The sequence below is a fragment of the Sodiomyces alkalinus genome, assembly GCF_003711515.1.
Source record: "Sodiomyces alkalinus F11 unplaced genomic scaffold SODALscaffold_1, whole genome shotgun sequence".
In the NCBI taxonomy this organism is placed as follows: domain Eukaryota; kingdom Fungi; phylum Ascomycota; class Sordariomycetes; order Glomerellales; family Plectosphaerellaceae; genus Sodiomyces; species Sodiomyces alkalinus.
The window spans coordinates 4,314,164-4,338,532 of NW_021167079.1; the positions used below are offsets into that span (position 1 = coordinate 4,314,164).

The 24,369-nt window shown below is 46.3% G+C and overlaps 3 protein-coding genes across 3 annotated transcripts; 1 reads left to right on the forward strand and 2 right to left on the reverse strand.

Moving 5' to 3' along the window:
* Window positions 1-1,246: 1,246 nt before the first annotated feature.
* SODALDRAFT_347701 (hypothetical protein) lies at window positions 1,247-1,923 on the forward strand (the record flags this gene model as incomplete). The annotated part of the gene is made up of 2 exons (XM_028613316.1): window positions 1,247-1,377; window positions 1,515-1,923. The coding sequence occupies 2 exons, from the start codon at window positions 1,247-1,249 to the stop codon at window positions 1,921-1,923; spliced, it is 540 nt and encodes a 179-aa protein (XP_028470629.1).
* Window positions 1,924-2,574: 651 nt separating this feature from the next.
* On the reverse strand, window positions 2,575-6,161 carry SODALDRAFT_326981 (cell division cycle protein). Its single transcript, XM_028610308.1, has 6 exons — window positions 5,816-6,161; window positions 5,720-5,747; window positions 5,590-5,645; window positions 5,274-5,523; window positions 3,720-5,211; window positions 2,575-3,634 (listed from the first exon to the last, which is right to left on the reverse strand). Exons 1-6 carry the CDS (start codon window positions 5,854-5,856, stop codon window positions 3,045-3,047), a joined length of 2,457 nt encoding a protein of 818 aa, XP_028470630.1. The 5' UTR covers window positions 5,857-6,161; the 3' UTR covers window positions 2,575-3,044.
* A 1,086-nt stretch (window positions 6,162-7,247) lies between these two features.
* Window positions 7,248-9,977, reverse strand: SODALDRAFT_304429 (YjeF N-terminal domain-like protein). The gene is made up of 2 exons (XM_028608980.1): window positions 9,588-9,977; window positions 7,248-9,497 (listed from the first exon to the last, which is right to left on the reverse strand). Exons 1-2 carry the CDS (start codon window positions 9,697-9,699, stop codon window positions 7,375-7,377), a joined length of 2,235 nt encoding a protein of 744 aa, XP_028470631.1. The 5' UTR covers window positions 9,700-9,977; the 3' UTR covers window positions 7,248-7,374.
* Between the last annotated feature and the right edge of the window lie 14,392 nt (window positions 9,978-24,369).

Genomic DNA, 24,369 nt, shown 5'->3' on the forward strand with positions numbered 1-24,369 from the left:
TGACAGTCTCATCCGGCTCTCGGGAGGGAAAGGCCGGGAGTGTAGTTCTGTGTTGATAGACGCGTACGAGGCTGGGTACATCGGCTGAATGTGTACCGCTTGACTGCAAAAGGGAGACTGCAACGACCCTGGTCTATGTACGCACATGGTCGATGGCCAGGGAAGAGTCTTCTCCAAACTGCCGTAAAAGGCCTAAAAGTGCTTGACGGATAACAGCAGCTCCGACACCTTGCCTAAGTCTCGAATCAAAAACCGTGGTCGAGAAAACAAGGTTAAAGTCTCCCCAAGTAAGTGGATAAAGCAATTTGAAGCAATGTGAGATCTTAGAGAAGATTATCTGCTCAATGAATATGTGTATATTCGCTGTCAAAGATCCTCGGATGTTGAGAGCGTAAGAACTTCCAGCCGAAGCGAAAGCCTCTTCTGGAGACTGACTAAGATTCATATCTCGCTATTGCAACCGGGTAATAAGAAGCCGGGAAGCCCTCATACCGATTGGGAAAAAGAGGAAGAGTCCCGGCGTTGGTTCGATGAGGCTCAAGAAACGTACGGAGTAGTAGTATCGAGGCTACGGAAGAGGTCGTGTCGAGCATGGCATATGGCACTGGACGCTTGAAACCCCCCCCCTCCCCCCCCCACATGGCCCCTGCCCAATCAGGAAATATGGTGACCCCACATCCCCCATATCCGTGTCAACTTCTTCTGCAGGTCGTCAGCCTCGCCCCTTCCAATCCACATCCACCGCCATCCTCTCCAGTAAAAAAGAGCAGGGTTCTGTTAAGCCAGCCTCGTCAGTTGCAACTGGCTATTTCACCTTGGCTGATTGAAGTTATGCCTCCTTTTCCTTTCCACCAGCCGTTTGGGAACTGAGCTCTGGTGTGTAAAGTTTACAGATGGTTCACATGCATTTCGATTTGTTTCGAATGCATTCTGGCCTCCCTGGACAAAGAAAGACACCTAGCAACAGCCTCGAGAAGGAATCTACAGAGCAGAGCCAACTGACGACTTTCCCCGTCACGATCCCAAAGAGCAAAACTACCCTACATCTGTCACCAGCTTCGAGAGACACATCTCTAGAAACCGATCAATTAGTCTCATGACCATTTTGTCTCTAACCCTCTCGTGTCCCTAACATCTTCCCCTTCCGCAGTCACCTGCTGCTATCCCCCAGCCTCGTCTAAACTACTCTGCTCTGCATCACTCCTCATACCACTCTCATCAAATCCACACATCTACCCTCTTCAGTATGTCGCCCAACCCTTCCTCACCTCCGGTCAAAGTACCGCCTTCAGCGGCAGATTACTCCCCTGCCACCCTCGACCCGGACCTACGATCTCAGATCAACGCCGTCTTATTAAAGGAAGGCCACGTCCAAAGGTATGTAGCCCCAAGCTTCATCTTCAATCTCCTGAACCCTCTACACAGCCGCCGTTGCCACCGGTCTACTACTTCCCTGTTGCTGTCTCCGATTTCTGTTCTCTTCTCCATAACTGACTTTCTCCCCCCTCACAAAGGATCCAAGAACGTCTCCTCCACGCCCTCCACGCAAACAAAGCCAACTGGCCAACCCACGTCCAGTCGCACGCTCTCGACATGCTCCGCTCCGGCGACGTCACCACGTTCCCCACCCTCCTCCGCCGCGTCCTCGAAGACGTCCGCCACGACACCCTCACCCGGCCCCAGGCTGCCCCGGACGCACACAAGGCTAACGGCACGAAGACTAACGGCGTCTCCGGCAGCCCTGCCGCGTCCTCGCCCGCCCCCTTAACATCTACCTCCGCACCCTCTGCCTCCTCCTTCGCAGTCGCTGCCGACGGGAAACCGACGCTCGCGCTCCCCACCGCCGTGGTCGAGGAGATGCTCAAGGTTGTTCGCGAGAGTCTGGAGGAAATCTGCGAGGTCGGCGAAGACGGCAGGGTCTAGGTCAACTCTGAGTCAGGCTTTCAAGGCGGCCTCCCGAGCCAGAAATAATCTTCCTGATCCGCTCCCGGATTGTTTTTTTTATTGCTGGTCTTTTCGAATCTTTTCGGAGCACCGCAACCAGTCTGCGGAGGCAGGCGAGCTTGGCGCCCTGGCTTGGGGAGGACGTGAAGCGAATAACAGAGACTACCAAGCGAGCCCAGCGACGGTGGCGCCCAAAGGAGGGTGCCATCCCGACATCTGCAATATTCCAATACCGGTCTATATCGCTCGGGAGCGGGGATACAGGATGTACAAACTCCACCTTGACTACGCGCCATACAACGCTCCCTGGATTAAAAACAGGAGGAAGAGAAAAAGGGTAAAATTCATTACGAAAGACTCCTTATACAAATAACACTGAAAGTGTGGGCATGCTTTCGGAATCAATGGAAGCCCGGCGGCTTTGATGAAGGCCATGGCCACCGGGGTAAAATCGGGCTAATTTTATATACACATCGATGCCGCGCTCCAAGGCATGGATGGCACTTATGAAGACGGACGACACGGCCAACCAGAGCTGAGCTGAGTAAAACCTCGACTACAGCGCTTTCGTGCATCAATAGATCCTAGTTAGGGTGGTGTTTATTCAGGAGTTGAGGTGGTGCTGTTTTTACTAATATAACATTTTTATAAAGAAGAAACAATGGCTCCTTTGGTGATAAACAAAAATATGAACGCAAGTCTTGCTTCAAGTTCTTGTTAACTATATATAGTACGATTTGCTAGAGTATGGGACTCATTCTAAGCGACAGACCAAGCTCAGGGGGGGAGTAGGACGATCCATATGGGGATGCAGAGGTTACTGCATCACTATATCATCACCGGAAGGAAAAGAAAAAAAGGAAAAAAAAAGGAAATCGGGCAACAAACTGCAATTATCACGACCTGTCTATCAACTCCTTATCCCCAGATGATGCTCCGGCCAGATAAGACGAAGATGCCTCGATTCAGCCCGCACCCATCTGTGCGTGTGCCTGCGTGATAATGCCCACGTGACGAAGACTAGAAAGAGAAAAATAACTAAAATACAACGAGACCCAATCCCACATTAATGAACGCGTTTAGAGAGCCCGTCTACTCATCTAGTCGTAGAGATCATCATCGTTGCCGGCATCTCCAAAGTTGTTGCCGGCGCCGCCGGCGCTGCCAGAATCGACGCCACCTTCGGGGAACTTGAAGAATGCGCCGGGACCGGCGTTCTTCATTTGCTGGGCAAAGGCCTCGTACCGGCGGATCTCGACGTCGGTAACTGATCTTCTGGCCATTTGCATGGCTTCCTCGAAGTGGCGCCTGGTCAGCTCAGGGACAGGATCCTCGGCGTCCTCATCCATCGCCTCCTCGCCAGCGGCCTCGTGAGCCTTCTGCCTCTCGATTTCTGCGTTGATAGACTCCTTGATGGCGATCTTGACGGCGCGCTGGGTGATGAAGCCCAGATCGGCACCAGAGAAACCGTGGGTCTTGGAGGCGATGTAGTTGAGGTCAACGTCGGTGGAGACGGGTGTCTTGCGGAGCTGCGCCGTGAGAATGCTGAGACGACCGGCTTCATCGGGAAGGGGAACGTAGATGAGGGAGTCCAGGCGGCCGGGACGGCACAGAGCGGGGTCGAGCTGCTCAGGCCTGTTGGTGGCGCCAATAACGAACACATTCTTCTTCGAGGTCATGCCGTCCATTTCTACGGGGACAAAGTTAGCAAGAAGCTCCATCAAGATTTCCGAGACTGTCTTGTCTGTCATCAAGACGCCTAATTGTTTACTTACCAGTCAGGAGCTGGTTGACAACGCGATCGGAAGCACCGCCCGCATCACCGACGGATCCACCACGGGCCTTAGCGATCGAGTCCAACTCGTCGAGGAAGACGACGCAGGGGGCAGCGGCACGAGCCTTGTCGAAGATGTCCCGAATGTTGCTCTCGGACTCACCGAACCACATGCTGAGAAGCTCGGGACCCTTGACGGAGATGAAGTTGGCAGCGCACTCGTTGGCGACAGCCTTGGCCAACATGGTCTTACCGGTACCGGGGGGTCCGTAGAACAGAACACCGCGGGACGGAGAAAGGCCAAACTTGAGGAACTTCTCGGGATGGTCGACGGGGTACTGGACGCTCTCCTTGAGGTCCTGCTTGACGCTTTCCAGGCCGCCGATGTCCTCCCAGCGGACGTTGGGCACCTCGACAACGGCAACCTCGCGGAGGGCGGAGGGGTTGGAAACGCCGAGGGCGAAGCGGAAGTTCTCCATGGTAACGCCGAGAGAGTCGAGAACCTCGGCGTCGATGGTGTCCTCGTCGAGATCGATGAGGTCCATCTTCTCGCGAATCTGCTGCATGGCGGCTTCAGAGCAGAGGGCAGCAACGTCCGAACCGACGTAACCGTGGGTCTCGGAAGCGATCTGCTCCAAGTCGACATCGTCGCCCAGCTTCATGTTCTTGGTATGGATCTGAAGAATCTCGAGACGGCCGGTGGGGTCGGGGATGCCGATGTCAACTTCGCGGTCGAAACGACCAAAGCGGCGGAGGGCCGGGTCGATGGAGTTGGGCCGGTTGGTGGCAGCCATGACGACGACGTTGGAGCGAGCCTTCATGCCATCCATGAGGGTCAGAAGCTGAGATACGACACGACGCTCTACTTCGCCGTTCGTCTTGTCTCGCTTGGGGGCAATGGAGTCGATCTCATCGATGAAGATGATGGCAGGGGAGTTCTTCTCGGCTTCTTCGAAGGCCTTGCGCAGATTGGATTCGGATTCACCGGCCATCTTTGACATGATCTCGGGGCCGTTGATGAGGAAGAAGAAGGCACCGGTCTCGTTGGCGACAGCACGAGCCATCAGTGTCTTACCAGTACCAGGAGGCCCATAGAGGAGCACACCACGGGGCGGCTTGATACCGATGGACTTGAAGAGTTGCGGGTGACGGAGAGGCAGCTCGACCATCTCACGGATTTGGGCCATCTGCTTCCGGCAACCACCAATGTCGTCGTAGCCAACCTCGTTGAGGTTATTCTCCTCCTCATCACGCTGGATGGGCTCGCCCTCGCAGTGGATGACGGTATCCTGGGCAACAATGCCGTACTCGGGAGGGTCAACCTCAACGACCTTGAACTCTACCTGCCTCATTCCACCGCGGACGATGAAGAGATCCCCTTGCCGGACAGGTCGGTAGGCTTCCCGGAAGTAGGGGGCAAGGAAGACGTCGAAAAGCGAGCCAGTGATGCCCTCGATGGTGTCGGCGATGGGCAGGACTGCGATTCGCTTGGCCTGGGGAAAGAGTTAGCTGGCGTCTTTGATAAAAACTCGGTCTTCTGAATAGATATGCATACATATTTGATGTCAGGGCAGGGGTGGATGGTGATGATGTCGCCATGCTTGACGCGGAGGTTGTGGCGGACAACACGGTTGATGCGAGCACTGCCGTCGTCGAGGTCCTCGTCCGCCAGAACAATCAACACGGTATCCTTCCTCTTCTTGCCGCGTACAAGAACTGTATCGCCACGGAAAAGCTGGAGCTGCTCCATAGTATTCTCGGAAAGGGCAATGATGGAGTTGTCATCGTTTACTGCATCGGTGACCCTGGATTTCAGGTCAGCTCCATGAACTAATTTTTGTTTTCAAGTAACACTGTCTTCATGCACGTACATGAGCTGGTTGGGCTTCTTCTTCTTCTTGAGAATGGCGGTCGCGGTATCATCTTGCTGTCATGCTTGTCAGTTCCGACTTCGCTCTGGGGTGGTGGGTGTATAGAGAGGGGTCGGGTGAAGTTACGAACATCCTTGACCTCAGCGCCCGAGGCGTCCCTGGAATCCATTAGCATTAAATATACCGGAGCGAAAAGAAAAGTGAAAGATAGCATGGGCATGCTCACATGAGGTTGACCTTCTTCTTGTGCTCTGGGTGATCCGCCATCTTTGGTCGGTTGCTCTATGCCGTTGAAAGGATGAGGTTGCGTGTTTGTGCTGTGAACAGAGCGATCAAAGGGTCTGTAGGGATCCCAGATCCTCGTTAGAACGTGGATAAAAGGGAATAGTAGGGGGATTCGTGAAGCTCTTCAGGGGTTGGAAGAGGCGAAGAGATTGAGGTTTAAGATTGGAAGTTAAGGTGGAAAGTTGGAAGGTGGTTATCTGGAGAGCTGTCCAGAGTTCAACCCACGGATGACCTGGAACCTGCGAGGCAAGAGCTGGATATAGTGGAGCGGGCCAATGAGATCATAGTATAGGGCGGAATAAGAATGATGCGAGGCGAGACAAGATTATGTCATCCCAAATACAAAGTACCTCATGGACTGATATGGCCTGGCACATCGTTCTTGCCGAGGATGGGTCCCCTACCTAGCTCTATGATTCAATGCCTGCGGAAGCTTCGAACATGTTCCACTCTGGACTTCAGGCAACTGTTTGGCCACGCATGCGCTGGACGCGGTACTGTAGCTGCCTGTCAGACACCGAAATGTGCTCCCCTTCACCGGAACCAACTAAGGTAGTTACTTCTCCCCACATTAGGTACCTATCCGTACTGAGATATCCGTACAGATAGAACGAATCCTGAGACAACGACTTCCTGGAAGTACCGTACCTATAGGCTGAAAATTTCAACAAGGCAAACAATCCAGTAGGTCTGTGGCAAACAGGTGAATGACGATACATTCCCGGTAATTAATCGGTGATAATCAGCACCAAAATCGCTCTTATCTCCGGTGTGAATAGGCATATTATTAATCTCTCCTTCTTTCTGCTATGACCTTTGTCATCGTGAATTTGAACCTGAAGTGACAGGAAGCTTCTCAGGATGCAAGTCTTTCTAGAGGGATGGAGTATGTTCACTGACACTTAATCCCTAGTCCCTCTCCATCTTGCCCCCTCTCAGCTTATAATATATTAATTACAATTACAGGGTGCCTCATAATATTTAAGCCATAATATATACGGGAATACATAGAGTAAGCACGAGCCCTGACTGTGGCCCCAGTTGCTCCTCCCTGTTCTGAATATGACATTCAAGTCCGTCCTTCTACCCATAATCCTCATCTCTAAAGCCATAAATCCTCTTATCCGTAGATTATGGCCTTACTAATCGAAGTGCTGGTGCACTGCAGATATCTGAATGGTTCAGAATGGATATTCATTATCTGTTATTCCCTTTTAAGCAGAATGATAAAAGCCGCCTCGTGTCATCTAACGCCTTGGTCATGCGGGTTAACTTTTCTTATGGCCTGTTCATACCCTCCCTAACCGCCCGGTCATGCCCCGCTTCAAACGCCAATGTGTTGTACCTACGTGTAAATGATTCTTGGAAAAAAAAAAAAAGGGGGGGGGGGGTTGGATAAAATTGTACCTTCAACCGCAAAAAGCCACTCACGAATCGAGCCGGAAAATCTCTCCATTCCCAGTATGTCGTCCAACTCGCTCAGACCCAGCCACCCGAGTATCAATAATCTGCCTCATCCGGGTCTGCCATGCCTTGGTAGCGCATCTCCAACACCCACTGATCATCAAAGTCGACCCCTCGCCGGAGTTTGGTGCCGGCTTTCCTCCACACCGCGGCGCCGAGACCCAGGTCGACGATAAAGAGCTTCCACTCGTCTCCGTCGGCCACCAGGGAGGAATCCCCGTTTGCGCCGCCGTTCTCGAGGCCATCGTCGTCACCATCTTCGGGAGTCATGGCCTCGAGGAGACCTTTCTTGGGCGCCCCCATGCTGACGACGTACCGCGGTTTCACATAGAGGCGGCTGCCGTCGATGATGCTGACCTTGCCGGACGAAGGGTCAATCCCCGTGGGCACGTCGACCGCGAGGGTGAACGCCTCGTTGCGGTTCGCCCATTCGATGAGCTCGTACACGGTGGCCTGGTCGCCCGTGCGCAGTTCCTCGAAGGAGATGGCGAGGCCGAGCAGCGCGTCCACGATGAGCGTCACGGGAGGGGCGGGATGCGACGCCTTGCGGATGTGCTCGAAGAGCTCGATCTTGCTGTGGATACGGCCGCCCATGTTCTTGAAGACGCGCACCTGTTGGCGCATGTCTTCGAGCAGATCCTGCTCGCGCTCGATGCCGACCACGCAGACGAGGACGCTAACGCCCTTGTTGCGCAGGTGGCGGGCCGCGGCCACCGCACGGATGCCCGACTTGTTGTTGCCCGCGAGGACGACGACGGTACCCATGCTTGCCGGGCTGACGTGCGGGCCATTTGGGCCTCCGGTACCGAGCCGGAGCTGGATCGCGGGATCCGACAGCGCCGTCAACGTGACTTGTGCGATGCCTCGGCCCGCGTTCTCCGCCATCATATCCTCCGTCAGCCCGATCTCGTTGGCCGCAATGTTCTCTAGGTTGAGCATTTGCAGTGCCGAGACCGTCTCAACGCGGCGATTCGACGGGACGAGATAGAAGCCGGGCTGAAAAGGGGCCGTGGCCGGCGGCATGCGGGACTGCGGCTGGGTTGCCGCCCCACTGGCTTTTCGGGACTGGGACCGTCTCGCTGTGCCGGACTTGCTATCTGTCCGACGCATGCTCAGACTACTCCTGACGTCGCGGCCGCTGAGCCCCTCCACACCCTCGTCGCCGTCATCTGCCTCGCTGGACCAGATATAGTCGGCCATCTTCAGCCTCGTGGACGAGGGTCTGTCCAGGACGTTTTCTGAGTAATGGAAGTTTTTGCCACCCGTCGTCGCGCCGGGTTTGGGCTTGCGGTTGTGCGAGACAAGCCGATCTGCCTCGTCCACGCGATCGGCTCTCCGTAACTGGTCGAAGAGGCTGCGCTTGTCAAACTTGGCCAGGTTATCTTCAAAGTCGAACTCGCCCATCTCCTCGGTGACGTCTCCTGAGGCCCATCCGCTGTCAGCCATGGCCTTCTTCCCGTTTCCTCTCAGGGCCTTGTATGGCTGAAACGAAGCGGTGCTCCGTAGTATTGGTGTCTGCCTCCACCCCTTCCCGCGGCCCGCCGATGTCGCCGTATCCGCTGCCGAAGTGTCCATTGGCGGCTCCTCCAGTCTTCCGTTCCGTCCCGTCTTGTTTGGCCTCGATTTCCGGCTCTTTCTCTTTGGAGGCTGTCCCGGCCAATCTTGGCCGTTCCTCTCATTCTGCTCACCGAGGGTTTCGCAATACTTGTTGACGTTCCCAATGTGCAATGATTTGAATTCCTCCTGTAGACTAGCCGCTATCGCCTGTGTCTTCGAAGCAGAGACCAGGTAAGCGGGAATCACGCCCGGCTGCCCAGGCTGCGGACCCGTGCTCATGTCGAGTGCGGGGAGGTCTTCAGGTGCTGGTGGTTGTCGTTGTCGTTGTCGAGGCGATACCTGCTGCGGTGGCGGTTGGGAGTCACTAGCCGTAGCCGTCGTTCGGGAGACGGAAGCTGGCCTCTTCCCCAGACTGACGATGGCGGGGTCGACGAATACAAGCGAAGCTGGTTGGTCAACGATGGCAGCAGGCATGGGAGTGGCAGCCGAAGACGGGAAATCGTTGGGCGCTGGAGCGGGCTCCTTATACTGTGTCACGTCTGCTATGTTGTTCGCGTCGAGGGCGATAAGACGCATCCATTTGTCGGTGCCAACGGTATGAACTGCGAAGAGGAAGAGCGCGCGTCAGATGGTGTCCAAAGCGATTATTTATGTTATATATGGGGGAAAGCCTCGAAGAGAAGAGGCCTTACCGTTTTTCAGAACAAGGCTCTGCCCAGGTATGACCTCGCTCACTGTACCCCTTAACTTCACCCCTGGAGGGTTTCTGAGGGTTACCACCATCTGCAACCCGATGAAGTTCATGTTGAATGACCACGTTGTTGGACAGCAACGGACCTGGGCGAGAAGATCGAGGAGGTTGCTGACGATATACGAACGCAGGTACAATAACGTGATGTCGCAGTCCTTGTGTCACGAGGGCGCCCAGTGGAATTCCAGAGCGCGAGTTCTCCGGGAGACCAGACAGAATGTGGCCTTGATCCTGCAGGGATTAGGCGGGCTGCTGTTGGGCGGGTTACAAGGCTGCAGAGTGGTGGGAAGGAGTGGAAATTGGGAACCTGGGTAATTGCGCAGTTGCTGTCTTTGGTAGGTATGCTGGATGGATACTTTTAGAGTACAGGTATTATGGGTTGAAAACTGCAGTTTAAAGACTTTCTCGGTTTCTGCTGCTGGTGTGGGTACAAGTCGTAAACATCCCAGGGTCCTACCTAAGGTAAGGTACCTGTACGAATACGTAGGTAGGCAGGTCTGTGAATGGCTAGAATTACCTTAGGTTGGAAGCGTTTTTCAAGTCTCTGACATCTCACGTAGTGCGTATAGGTACTTACGGTGTACACGTACTTAGGGCAGTTCATAGGTATCGATCGCAATGCCCTTCGCCCCTCCGAGGGTGCCTACGTAGGTAAGGTACAGAATGTACCTCCTTAGGCGCCTTAACAACCTAAGGTACAGGAGACAGCCATCATATAATAGTCTACCACGTATAAAAAAAAGCAATACTTTATATCACGAGAATTAAGGCAAGGTTATGATTAATTACCAGGCATCTGTGATTCTAACCTTACGCTATTGCCTAAAGTATACCTCTGCCGGGGTTAGAAACGTTAGCTTAATACTTTTCTCTATATCTCGAAAATGACTGGCCAGAGATAATAAGGGACCCTGTAAGTAGAAGCACATCAATATAGGAGGAAAGTAATAGTATTTCTAAGTACTTTTACCTGCAGAAAAATTATAATTCCATCCTTAATACTATCGTTAAAAAAATTAGAAATCTGTATAACCTCTATCCCTCTTAATAACCTAATATAGGCGCTACGACATCGTACGAATATGAGACTCTAAAAACCTCCTATTAATAGCCTCCTAGCCTTAATAGTAGCATTTAGTTCTTTACTTCCTATCCACTATAACTATAAATATTAGTCCTTAATCCACGTCTTTATCTTAAACCACATATACTCTATAGGAGCGAGATTAGGGGAGTAGGGGGGGTAATTAATTAAGATAATATCGTAGTCTCGAAGCTACTCCTTAACCTTCCGCGATCTATAGGAGGGCGCACCGTTATACTAATATATCTTATAAAGCAGTCGCTCTTCTATAAAGCTATTAATCTTCGGGTAGATAAACTTAACGAATCTATCCCCGTTAACGCCTCTATACTCCTTCGGCCGGATATAATAGGGTCCTTTTATACGCCCTAAAATATAGCCCTAAAATATCTATCTCTTAGGGTTCCTCCGAAGTAGCGGGAAGTCTTCGGGGCGTTCTATATCGTGAACTATTACCCACTACTTCCAGAGCGGATTATTTACAGCCTAGGTCTTATTAGCTATAACGATAAGGTTATTAATCTAGTTATTAGACGTTAGGAGGAGCTCTAATATATTTTATTTATTTATTATTCTTACTCCGCTATCCTATCTAATCTATAACAGCTTATTTAGACTATACGGTCCTTCTCGGGTGGCTATAGAGGGGAAAAACCCGGGGCTTTAGGGGAAAAACCTCTATACTTATCCTTAGTTAGAGTGGTGCCTCTGCGGTGCCGATATAGCCCCGGTTTACCCCGTCTGCGTATCTGGATTATACCTCTAGGCTAGTAGCTAACGGGAAGGGTAGTAGACTATGGTTCGGGTTAGCCTAGGTTGGTTATTAGTAAGGGGGCGGGGGCCGAAAGGGTGCCGCGGGGTCTCCGCTATATAGCGGCCGTGGTATACTAATATCGGCCTCCCTATATCCCCGGGGCCGCGCCTATTATTCCTTCTATTTAATTAATAAAGAAAAGGCGAGGTAGGCATTCCTGCCTCCCTTAGGGGGGGGGGGGTGCCTTCTATATCCGGTAATAGGTAGGAAGGGTAGGGCTCCGTCTATACCCGAAAAAATAGTAGATAGATAATAGAATTCGAGGTCCTTTTCTTTTTCCTCTTTTCCTTCTTATAACGCTATAGAGTATATTATAGGTATCCCCTATTATATTCCCGCTTACGGCCTTAAAGGCTTACTGTCGCGGTGTTATACTAACTAATAATATCTTCTAGTTTTCCTGTTCTTAATTTATAATTTCCTTAGTCAGAACTAGTACGTGGTGGTTCGTGGGTAGCGTGGCGGTGGCGTGGGGTTAACTAGGTAGTATAATAGTAGTAGTAATAATAATCTTAATATTAACTATAAATAAAAGCATAATATAAGTATCTCTGTATTATAGCGGTACCGTGGTAGTAGTATACTAATATCCGTAGATACCTCCTTTTAGTAATAATAATAACCGGTATAAGTAAGGTACTATTCGAGTTATACCGTATATATACCCTAATAGTGCCGAAGTGGTGTCGTGGTGGTTAACCTATAGTAATTACCTTTATTATAGTAAGCGTCTAGGTAATTACCTAGACGATATTTCCGCCTATGCTAATACTACTAGCACCGGTACCGTATACTTCTAATATACTAATAGCCAGCGCCCCTATATGGATATAAGCCGTTACTATACCGTGGTAGTGCTATCGGTATATCGAGGTAATCTAATTAGTTAATAGGTCCCCCCCGCTACGAAGAAGCAGTAATAGCGTCTTATTAATATTTATAGTCCGTATATATCGGTAAAGGCTACTAATAGCGATAGTATCGCTACGGTAAATAGTCTCTTTATGATATCACGGTAGCGCCTTACTAATAACCTATTAGGCTAAGGAGCGCTTAAAGACGGCGGCTTTATCCTTTAGATAGGCCGTCTCTCGGGCGCTGTCTTCCGGTTATAGCCGTAGCGGCACCTTATCGGTGGAGGCGACCTTATAGGATATCCTCCGCCGCGTCCGCCGTATAAAAACGATAGTAGGTATCCTAATAGATAACTATATACGTGGTCCCCTTTCGGTTCCGCTACAGCGCCCCCGTGGTAGCAGAATAGCTAACCGGTTCTAGGACCTTAAGTATATCGAGAGCGGTATTAGTGCCTCCGAGGGAGGTAAGGATAAGGCTAACGAGGAGTAAAGAGGAGGGGGAGGGCTATAGCCCGATAACGCTTCTGTACTGCCGGGGTCCTTGCTAGTAGGGCCCCTATTTAATACTAACTGGATTATTATATTACTCCTTCCCCGCTACGGTGCCGCCATGTTCTCGTAGGCTTTTATAACTTTAAGGGTAAGGCGAAAGTCGTTAAGCCTCTTCCGTTATAGGAACTATTTAGCTATCGCCCCGGCTTCGGTGTTATAGTCTAGTACGTCGTATAAATCCCCTTTAGTCGTGAGTGGCCTCCCTATAGTACCGAAGAGCTCCCTACGCTTTTCCTCGGTTATATCCTAGTACTAAAGCACTATATACTCCGCTATTTCTACCCCTCCGTCGCTATAGGGGCACCGCGTTATTAGAAATCCCGGCACCCTCGCTTTTACTAAGAAGGCTTATAGGCCTAGCTTTTCTGATCTGATTTTGGTGAGTACGATGCTTTATAGCTTTAGTAGCCCTCTATATTTTCGGAGGGAGTATTATATCGGGGGGCGGCTTAGTGCCGCTACGGCGTAGGTATAGGGCCTACGTGCCTCCGCCCAGGTTCGACCCTAGTCCCTTATAAGGGCTTTCCTCGGGGCCGCATTTCCGGTCCAGGTTATTAGGGCGTTAAGCTAGGCTATCCACGCGAGGGCCGCGTAGGTCCTGTAGTATCGATTCGGTGCTGCTAAGGCTCTCGCTACGGCGTATACTCCGGCTAGTATCTTATCTTCGGTTCCCTCCTCTTATATCCGGCGGACCTTCCGGGCACTAAGGCTTAAGAGGTATAGGTTAAGGGGGAGATAAAGGTCTCCTTTTCGAGGACCCTGACCGGCGTGGCTTTATAGACTCCGGCTAGCTTTAATATATTAATAGCGAAGAAGAGCCGTTTATATTTATAGACTTCTTTTAGATTAATACGGCGAGGTCGAATATAACGTGAATACCCGAGATCTTTTATCGTAGACTAAATAGCTATATCGCCGTATAAGGTAAAACCAGGTATAAGCTAGCGTAAATTGCCCTATTTATATATATAGCGTTCTAGGTCTTCCTAAAGCCACTTATAAAGCCGTTATTTAATAGGCGTTTAGATCTTTTTCCTATAAGGGCGTAGCTTAAACCTCCGAGGCGTAAGCTCTTAAGCGTTATAGGCGTACTGTACTTAACGTATCGTAATCCGCTAACTAGTAGTCTTCGAGGCTAACTCTATAATCCGACCATAGCTCTAGCACGCGATACGCTAAAGACCCCGAAGCTCTAGCCTTAAATCTCGAGATAGTTCTTAAGAATAAGGCTATAGGGTTTAATCCTATAAAATTAGTAGTAGGGCGTCCTGATAAGCAGTTCTAATCGATTAGCTATTAAGCCGGTTCTATCGCGAGGCTAAAGGAGAGGTAAGAGGTCTAAAACACCTCCCGCCTCTAGGTAGGGTAATTCTACTAAGAGATTCGTCGATTATAGGCAGGCGATAAAGCCACAAAGTCTTAGGTATAGATAGGCGTTAAATCTCGATATCCTTAATATTAGGTAAGTAAGATAGAGCGTTAATAGCGGTTATATTAAAAAGAGCAGTTATTCCGCGATATTATATTTATTTAACTCGCCCGAAACAAGTATCGTTAAGCCGAAAGTGCCCCTAAGGTGCCGTATTATCGATAAAATTAACTCTGATATCGGATTCGGACTCTACGCCCTTAAAAGCACCGGAGACCGATATCGCAGCGAGACCGTAAAGGGCGCGGTGAGTTATATACTATAGGGCGGCCTATAGGGCTAACCGAACACGATACCGGTATACTACTATAGAGCGCCTAGAATACGACGACTAGAACTAACCCGGGGCGCGTAGCCCCGGGAGAGCCCTAAAAATCCTAGGCACCGAGCGGGCGTACCGAAGGCGTACTATATAAACTACGTACCTAATTTTCCAGACTACTAGCTAATAGGGTAAACGCCGATAAAACGCTAAAGCTAGTATAGAAGATTATTTAAACGTAATACTATAAGACTATTATAGGGAAGCCGCTACGCTAATAACCCGGTAGTGATATACCCCCCCTATAACTAAAAGGCTTACCGACACGATCTAATAAGCGATTAAGGGTATACTAACGGAATTACTCGGAGTAGCAGGACTTAAGACCTATACCTAGGTAGTAGGGAGTACGCCTGTATAGCGTTAACGTATTAAGATAGCACCGGTAAAGGTTATACCTACCCGATACGCCTAAGAGCTAATAGTCTAATACGGAGACGCTAAGACCGACCTTAAAAGCCGAACCCTATAAGAAATTATTAAGGCGGTTAATTAAGTTACCCGCCGTGTAGACATAATAGCCGCGCGATAACTCCTAAGCGGCGATATAATTCTTACGTTTAAGTATAGGAATAAATAGTAGATAGCGAACGCGAATAACTAGGTTAAAGGCGTATTCGGTATAGGAGCTATAATATATAAGAAAACGTATTAAGTCATAGTAAAAGGAATACTAACGGCGTAGCTACTAATTTACGACCCCGATACGGCGTTATAAGAACTTCGGCTATAGAATAATATAGCGATTACCCGGATTAAGGCTAGGAAACCTAGGAATAACGTAGCGCGGATAGCGCTATTAACTATTAAGGTCGCCCGCCCCGAGGACGCGGAGCGATTAGTAAAGGAGGGAGTCTTCTTTAATTACGGATACTATAATAGCGAACCCTATAACCCCGAGATCTCCCTATAACGGTACTTTAAGTACCTTAATTTCGGATATAAAGCAGGTTAATACTAAGCGATAGAAACGCTATACGGGTATTACGGCGGTATAGAGTCGACGTACTAAGGGGGCTTTACGGCGTATAAAGCTAAGATAGACCAGAAGAGAAGGCGCTACACCGCTTATAAGGGGCCGTACACGGTATTCGACGATAAATACCTAAGTAAAGTAAAGTAAAGAAAAGGGCGCGGATTAGGGAGGTATATACTAATAGGGTAAGGGAATTCGACCTTAGCTAACTCGAGAAATATAGGGCGGAGAGGGAGTATAGCGTTTTCACGGTATCGCTAAATATAATAGTAGTCCCTAAACCGCTTAAGAAAAAGAGAAAATAGAAAGGATACCTTTTAGGGTCGCGGAATATCCTCTTTAGATCGTGTACTGCCCTCTTTACGCCTATATGGGATAATAATATTATAAGGTTCCTCGCCTTTAATACTACCTTCTAGCCCCTATAAAGCCTTACCCCTTACCCTTAGGCTATACCTAAAGCGTAATTATAGAGCGAAGCGAGCGCGGCGTAGCCGTTTAAGATAAATAATTAGAATCGCTTAGTAGAATATAGGGAGATAGCGGGATAGAGTATAGTAGGCGCTTTATAACCGTAGCGGGTATAGTATAATAGCGGTAACGGAGCCCGGGTTAGATAAAAGGAAGAACCCGATTTACCTAAGGGGATATAATTATAGGATAGTATAGGGGAGTAGGCGCGCCTTACTCTCTATATATAAGCGGTATAAGGCCGCTACGTTTACGTAGTATATGGGTAAGGATTAGGCCTAGGCTATAATTAGAGTTAGGATATAATAGCAGGAGACGAATATATAGGTAGTATACTTATTATACTATAAGGGAGGAGAGTAGGAGACCCTAATATATAATCTCGCGGCGGAACCGGAGCGGTAGCGTACTATCCTAATAGGAGACTTTAACCTAAAGAACCCCTTTATTACGGCCAGCCGCCTAACATAGACCAAACGGGTACACTAGTATATATCCTACAGGGACAGCCCATAGAATAACTCAGAAAATCACGTGCCAGAACACGTGACTTAGGATACAAAGGTTCCCCCACCTACCCACCACGAACGGACCAGGGTTAGTCACTTCGACGAAGTGACCAACAGGTAATCGGTCACGGTAGAATTACCTAGGCATAGCGACCATAGAAGGAACGGTCACTATAACTAGGCAGGTATCACCACTATATATACTGGAGTATCCTAGGTCTTGCTTCTTCTAGAGAATAAGACATAGATTAATCTAAGTCTTTACCTGGACTATTATTCTACGCTTAAACTATACCTTATAAAGAAGACACTAAGTCTTTATGACGCACTACTATATAAGACTCCCGAGTCTAACCCTTACTGCTTATTAGTATTATCCGCCTCTTATTTAAACTAAAACCCTTTCGACCTCTATTTATTCGGAATACCTAAGGACTAGAAGCCGTCGTAACATTTTAATCGATCCTATTCGGTAAGTTACCCTTAATACTAATAAGCAGTACCCTTTAATCCGCTATATCGACTAATAATAGTAATACGGGACGTGCTACGCCTGCTACGAGCACCACGCCTAGCATCACTAATAAGCTACGCGAGCAGAATAAGCAGCTTCAGTAACAGATTCAGTAACTATAAACCCAACTTAACGTTACCGAGGATCTTAGAGCTATCCGTGCTTAGATCGCTTAGTTAAAGACGGAGAACGAATAGCTCTATACCTAGCTTATAGCCCCTAAGGTTAAACCAGGACCTAAGTATAAGTACCCCGATCCACCTAAGTTCGATAGGACTCGTAAATACCTTCAGAGCTTTATTACTTAGCTTCGAGGCTATCTCCTGTTTTATCAGTCCACGCTTAGCAGCGAGGAATCAAAGGTACTCTATAGAGCGGCCCTTCTAATAGAAAACGCCCACGAGTAGTTTAAGCTAATCTATCGCGATTACCTAGAAAATATCGATAAACCTAAGCGCCGAAGTAATAAGACTATCACGATTTTCAAAAGTTTCGAGATATTCGTCGAAAAACTCGAGGCAGTCTTCGGACAGCCTAACAAAAAGCGAGTTACAGCCTAACGCCTCGCGAAGCTTTAGCAGACTAAATCAGCTACCGAGTATACTACTAGGTTTTAGCAGATCACTTCTAAACTCGAGTATAACGACAAACCTCTTATAGACTTATACTATAAGAGACTAAAGGATAAAGTGAAAGACGAATTATATAAGGCGGATCGGCCAGACGAGTTTAGCGAGTTTACTACTATAGTAATCCGTATAGATAACCGATAATTTAAGCGACGAATTGAAAAACGATAGTAAAAATCCGTTCCCACCTATATCGCGAACACGAAGAAAAAGCAGCCCTATCTACGACAGTTCGGCAATACCTCTTATAGTTATCACTCAGGACCTATAGAGATCGACTATATTAACCGAAGGGGAAGCAAAGCAAACAAAAAGTCGAAGAGAGACAGCAAGTGTTATAACTATAGAAAAGCAGGACACTTTACACGAGATTACCGACAACCAAGAAAGGAATACCCTTAACAACAGGTTCATACAATCACTAAGGAAAAACCCTAAAAGGAAGTCAACGTTATTAGATATCTAGAAGTTCGTAGGGACGAAACACCGCACGTAAATTCTTATTAGACGACGTGTTATAATAATAAATATTATGCACACTAATCAGACAAAGACGGAGCCGGATACTACCCTAAAAGACCCCAGAGAATACTCGCTATAGTATCTAGTAATAAGTACGAGTGCGAAAACGATATTAACGACTACTAGAACTAAGAAGATAAAGAGATTCTTTATTTAGAAGAAGGAAAAGAGTCTAATAATAAGCGAGACGGGGACGACGGTCTATTATAGGCTCGATATATAGAATAAGTATTAGACGAAAAACTAGTAGGGTAGACCTATTTAGTACACTTCTAGACGACTAATAATAAGAAAGACCCTAATAATAAGTATCTACGACAGCTTTACTAGCTACTAAACCATAACGAAGACGACTATTAGTGTTATTACTATCCCACGATAGCAGATAAGGACCCCGAGTAATAGGATAACGAATATACTTAGACATCTATATATAAGTATTACCCTAAGGTAATAATCGAAGGCAAAACTCGAGATAAGGTGGAACCGCTAGATTAGGACGATCGGTACGAGTGTACGAGTTACGGGAAGAGTAACTAGTTAGAATACACGAATCACACCTACGAACCTCACTATAAAGAGAAGTACTATTATAACTTCTTCCCGGAAAAATAGTTAGATACCGAGGTTAAAGGTTATTAGCGAAGACTAAACTACCGACGATAGTTAATTATAGCTACGCGGCATAACGGACGATAAGTTATGCTATAACCACCTCGAGCATAGAACGATTTCTGTGGTAACCTAATAGGTCTAGTTAGAAGGTATACCAGGGAGCGCTACACGGCACACCTCAGGGAAAGGCTCGCTATAGCACGCCGCTACGCATATCGTAACGCTAATTACGCGATAGTCTAGCGGAGGAGATCCTAGGCTCTTAATCTATACCTGCGAATAATTAAATATTTATTAGTTCAACATAAGGTGTTAGGAGCCACTAAACAACCATAAATACCTTAACCTGCAGAATAGGTAACCACATAGAATAATAAGAAGTATAAGACTCTCGTAGGATAGCTCGTAAACGCTACTACTACGATAAAAAACTAGGAGCACGCTACTATTAGGAGCGTACGGGAGGCACTCGACGAATATACTCTATATCCCGAAGCAGAACCGGACACCGCTGTATAAAGATACGACTCGAATAGAATAAGACCGACGCACTACTCGATATAGGCGTAGCAGGAAACTTTATCTTACCAGCAGCTATAAGAAAGTTTTCTATACCTTAGGTTAGGAAGCACCTGGAGGACGAGTACGAAGTCATACCGTATAGCGGGAAGAACTAGTCCTAAGAAGAAGTTATTGTTAATCAGGAGACTATACACCTCCAGGTTAAAATCCAGAATAAGACTAGAATAATCAAGTTCGATATATACGACTTAGGGGGTAAGGATATAATCCTTAGCGAAACTTAGTTTAACGAATAGAATCCCGATATTGATTAGAAGACTGGCTATCTTTAGTAGAGAAAAGTGAGTAAGCAGAAGACCACAAAGGAAACCTCACCCGCTCTAAGGATAACAGTGAATCGTTAACAGGAAGAATCAAGAAAAGATCTTTACGAACCACCAGTGTTAGGGACCTAGACGAACGAAAAACGAAAGAATCCTAGCAGATAGGAATAATGATAAAACAAACAATAAGCAACAAACATCATTAAAGGAATTTACGAAGTCGTGCGAGCAGAATAAAACACTTAAGAACGATAAAAACGATAGACTTACGAAAGTACTACAGGAGTACTATAAGTACTAGAAATTGTTTACGGAAAATCTAGAGACAGGATTACCGAAACATCGACACTACGACCATAAGATACCCTTAAAGAAAGGAACTCACCCGAAATTCTTTTCTATCTACGGATTAAATCAAAAGGAGTCAGAAGCACTTAACGAATACCTATAGGAGATATTAGTAAAAGGCTATATTCGAGTATCCTAGTCACTAGCAGGTTACCCTATTCTCTTTATACTAAAAAAGAACGGTAAGTTACGACTATATATCGACTACCGATAACTTAACAACATAACCATCAAGAACCGCTACCCATTACCATTAATCTCAGAGATACGAGACAAATTAGTTAGAGCATAATAGTTTACCGCGCTTAACTTAAAAGGAGCCTATAACCTAATCAGAATCAAAGAAGGAGAAGAGTAGAAGATAGCATTCCGGACGAAGCAAGGACACTTCGAGTACCTTATAATGCCGTTTAGATTAACGAATACACCGGCATCTTTCTAAACACTTATTAACAACGTTTTAAGGAAATATTTAGATCACTTTATTATAGTTTATTTAGACGATATCCTCATCTTCTCGAAAACTTTCGAAGAACACTAGCAGTATATCCACGCGATTCTGTAACTCCTATAAAACGCCGATTTACTAGTTAAACCAGAAAAGGCATAGTTCTATACGTAAGAAGTCAGTTTTCTTAGTTATACGATACGACCTAACGAAATCTACATAGACAAGGCGAAGGTCTAATACGTATCTAAGTAGCCTTAACCCTAGAACGTTCGTGATATTTAATCTTTCCTCGGATTAGTTAACTACTATCGACGATTTATTAAAGACTATAGCAGTATTACTATTCCTTTAACCAATACCACTAAGAAGGACCTTGACTTCGATTAGAATAAAAGAATAGAAGAAGCGTTCTAAGAACTTAAGAATAGAGTTACGAGCGAACTAATTTTAGCAATGCCAAACCCCGATAAACTATACGAACTGGAAACCGACGTATCCGACTAGGCTCTAGGAGTATAGTTAGGATAATACAACGAGTAAGGAAGACTATACCTAGTAGCCTTTATATCTAAGAAACTTAGTGGACCCGAACTTAACTACCCTATATATAATAAGAAACTTATAGCGATTATCGAAGCGTTTAAGGAATAGAGACCGTATCTTTTAGGAACTAACTACCCAGTTTAAGTATTCACAGACTATAAGAACCTCGTATAATTCACGACCACGAAGGTTCTTAACAAAAGACAAATCCGATAGGCAGAATTCCTAACAGAATACAACTTCTAAATACAGTATCGAAAAGAAAACAAGAATAGCCGTGCCGATACACTTAGCCGGCTAGGAGAATCAGATAAGACCCCGGAATCGCAAGCTATACTCTAATAGGAAGGAGACACACTCACGATAAAACATCGATAAGTTAACGCTATCGACAGAACTACGGATATAACTTTCGAAGAAGCCCACGCGTTACTAGTATATAGACACTAAGGAGTTAATAAGATATATACACGACTTAGATAATAATATAGTTATAAAGGAACTAAGGAACGAGTCAGGGACTATATTCGAAACTACGATATATACCGAAAAGCGAAGTATAGAAGATCTAAGCCTTACAGACTCTTAAAACCACTACTAGTAGCAGAAGCACTATAGAAGTTAATTATAATAGACTTTATCACAGGACTACCAATATCTAAAGACCTAGTAACAGGAATTACCTATAATAATATATTCGTGATCGTCGATCGATTCACGAAGTACACTCTTTATATTCCCTATATTAAGATAATAACAGCCGAAGAACTAGCGATAATTTTTATTAACCGCCTAATCTGGGATCACGGTATACTAGACGAAATCGTCATAGACAGAGATAAATTATTCACTAGTAACTTTTAGAGATTAGTTATAAGTCAGCTTATGGTGAAGTATAAGTACTCTACAGCATTTCACCTAACGACCGACGGATAAACCGAAATCATAAACCAAATACTAGAATAATATCTACGATACTATATCAGTCACGAATAAGATAATTAGGTGCAGTATTTACCACTTATATAGTTTGTATATAATAGCTCGGTTAACGAGTTAACTAAGAAGACACTATTCGAAGCCAATCTAGGCTACACACCGATAGCATTCGGAAGACCGCTAGAAGGACCCGATACACTAAAAGTAACAAAACATATTAAAAATCTGAAAAGACTTATTACGACGGCTTCCGGTCCTCTATAGTTATAGCGGACTATAGGGGACTGGCGTTGAGGTTTTAGTTCAAAATAAGAAGAGGATGTTAACTAATGAGCAGTAACTATCGTTCGTAGTGGTCTGGTCGTAGTTGCGTCGTAAAGACTAGGCGTCTTCTTTACAAGGTAGGTTTAAGCATAGAACAGTAGTCCAGGTGAAGACTTAGATTGATCGATACCTTATTCTCTAACAGAAGCAAGGCCTAGAATACTCTAGTATATATATCCACGAGATCACGAACGCCCCGGTGATCCTTTAGCCTAGGATCACACTGGATTACTTCCTTAGCTAAGTGATCGTTAGTAATCCCAGTAATCCGTCTATACTAGTATATTCCCTATACCGGCGCCGGGCGTGCCAGTCTATCTTCCTTAGTTATCTATCACGTGACTTACTACGTGATATTATCCTGAGTTATCCTCTAGTTACGTCCTGGTACGTTATATACTAGTATATCCCTTATACTAGTGTATATTAGGCCTATTAGCCGTAATATTACCTCCCCTCTTCTAAGCGCTATCTTAGCGGTCGTATAAATAGGTCGCCTATCCTAGGTTCGTCGCCCCTAAGGTTCTCTTTTCTTTTCCCATGGCTAACTATTATATCCGGCCGTATCCAGAAATCGTAGCCCTCCCGTAAGACGCAGTATCGAATTAAACTATCGCGCACCATCAAACTCTCTAGAGTGGAAGTTATACCTTATTTCTTTTACGAGTTAAAAGGCTTTCGGTGCCTTATAATCGAAAACATTTCTCGTTATAAGGAATACGTCCGTCGTGGTTAATCGTGCGATAGTTCGGGGGTTCCTCTATCTTCTCGTGGGTGCCTTCCTATTCTTCCGAGTTACTCTCCTCGCTAATTACTCTTCCAGTAACGCGTATCAATAAGGAAATAGAGCGTCTTAAAACGGAGGAGGAGGTGATTAAGACCTCCCTCCTATCTACTTATCGCGCATTAGAGAAGGCCTAGAAAGAAGCTTCTAAGTCTCTAGCCCGCTTAGCCCGAATCCGTCGCTAAAAGGAGTCCCTTCGTTCTAAGGGTATAACTATAGTAGCCCGTGGCCTTAAGTCCCTTAACGCTTTGGAGGCGGCGGATCGCGAGGAGTCTAAAGCGGTGGTTAATGCATAAGCGGCAGGTGCTATAGATTTAATTAATTAGAATTAGGTTATAGCGCAGGATATAGGTGAATTTTAGGATATTAATTTTACGTAGACCGCGGTATCTAGTTCTAGGTCCTAATAGTATTTTATCAGTATTACTTTAGGAGTTACTTATAATAGATTAGGTTTTCTTTGGGTTCCTATATATTATCGCCGTAGTCGTAGTTTTTCCACTTAATAAAATATTCGGTACCGTTTAGCGTCTCTCGGTGGTCAAGGATTCGTTCCGCTTTATACACGTTACTAGTATCGACTATAATCGTGTCTTATATTATTTTTATATTCTTTAGTACTAGTTCGAGTAGTGAAATATAGAAATTATTATATATTCTTATTATCGGAGACAGTGATAGGATATAGTTCGTATCTGATTTTTTCTCTAGGATTTTAAATAGTCCTAGTTTTTTAAAATCTAATTTATCGCTTAGTCGTTATATTTTAATGTTTTTGCGAATAAGGTAGACGCGGTCCCCCCTTAAAAGAGTTAGTCCCTTAATCCTTAATTAATTTGCGTATCTACTTATTCGTGTTCTGACTATCTCTAGGTCGGTTCGTAGTTCTTCGTGTAGTTTTTTTATGCTTTTAACTATTTTTATCGCTTTTGGTGCGTCTAGTCCTTCTAAAGATTTTCTAAATACTATCAGGGTGTATCCGTAGTTTACTTTAAACGGTATTTTCTTTATTAACTCGTTTAACGAACTATTATATATAAACTATATAAGTGGTAGGTACTATATCTAATTATCTTATTTATACCCTATATAGTATTATAGATACTGTTCTAGGACTTGGTTTATGATTTCGGTTTATCCGTCCGTTATAGGGTAAAACGCTATCGAATACTTATATTTCGTTCCTAGCTGGCTT

Excerpts from the sequence above, each read along its gene's own strand:
- SODALDRAFT_304429 (XM_028608980.1), bottom strand. The coding sequence starts at position 9,699 with ATGAACTTCATCGGGTTGCAGATGGTGGTAACCCTCAGAAACCCTCCA. Across the intron at positions 9,498-9,587 it reads GAGCCTTGTTCTGAAAAACG|TTCATACCGTTGGCACCGAC; the intron begins GTAAGGCCTCTT and ends TCCTCTTCGCAG.
- SODALDRAFT_326981 (XM_028610308.1), bottom strand. The coding sequence starts at position 5,856 with ATGGCGGATCACCCAGAGCACAAGAAGAAGGTCAACCTCAT. Across the intron at positions 5,524-5,589 it reads AAGAAGCCCAACCAGCTCAT|GGTCACCGATGCAGTAAACG; the intron begins GTACGTGCATGA and ends CCTGAAATCCAG. Across the intron at positions 5,212-5,273 it reads CCTGCCCTGACATCAAATAT|GCCAAGCGAATCGCAGTCCT; the intron begins GTATGCATATCT and ends CTCTTTCCCCAG.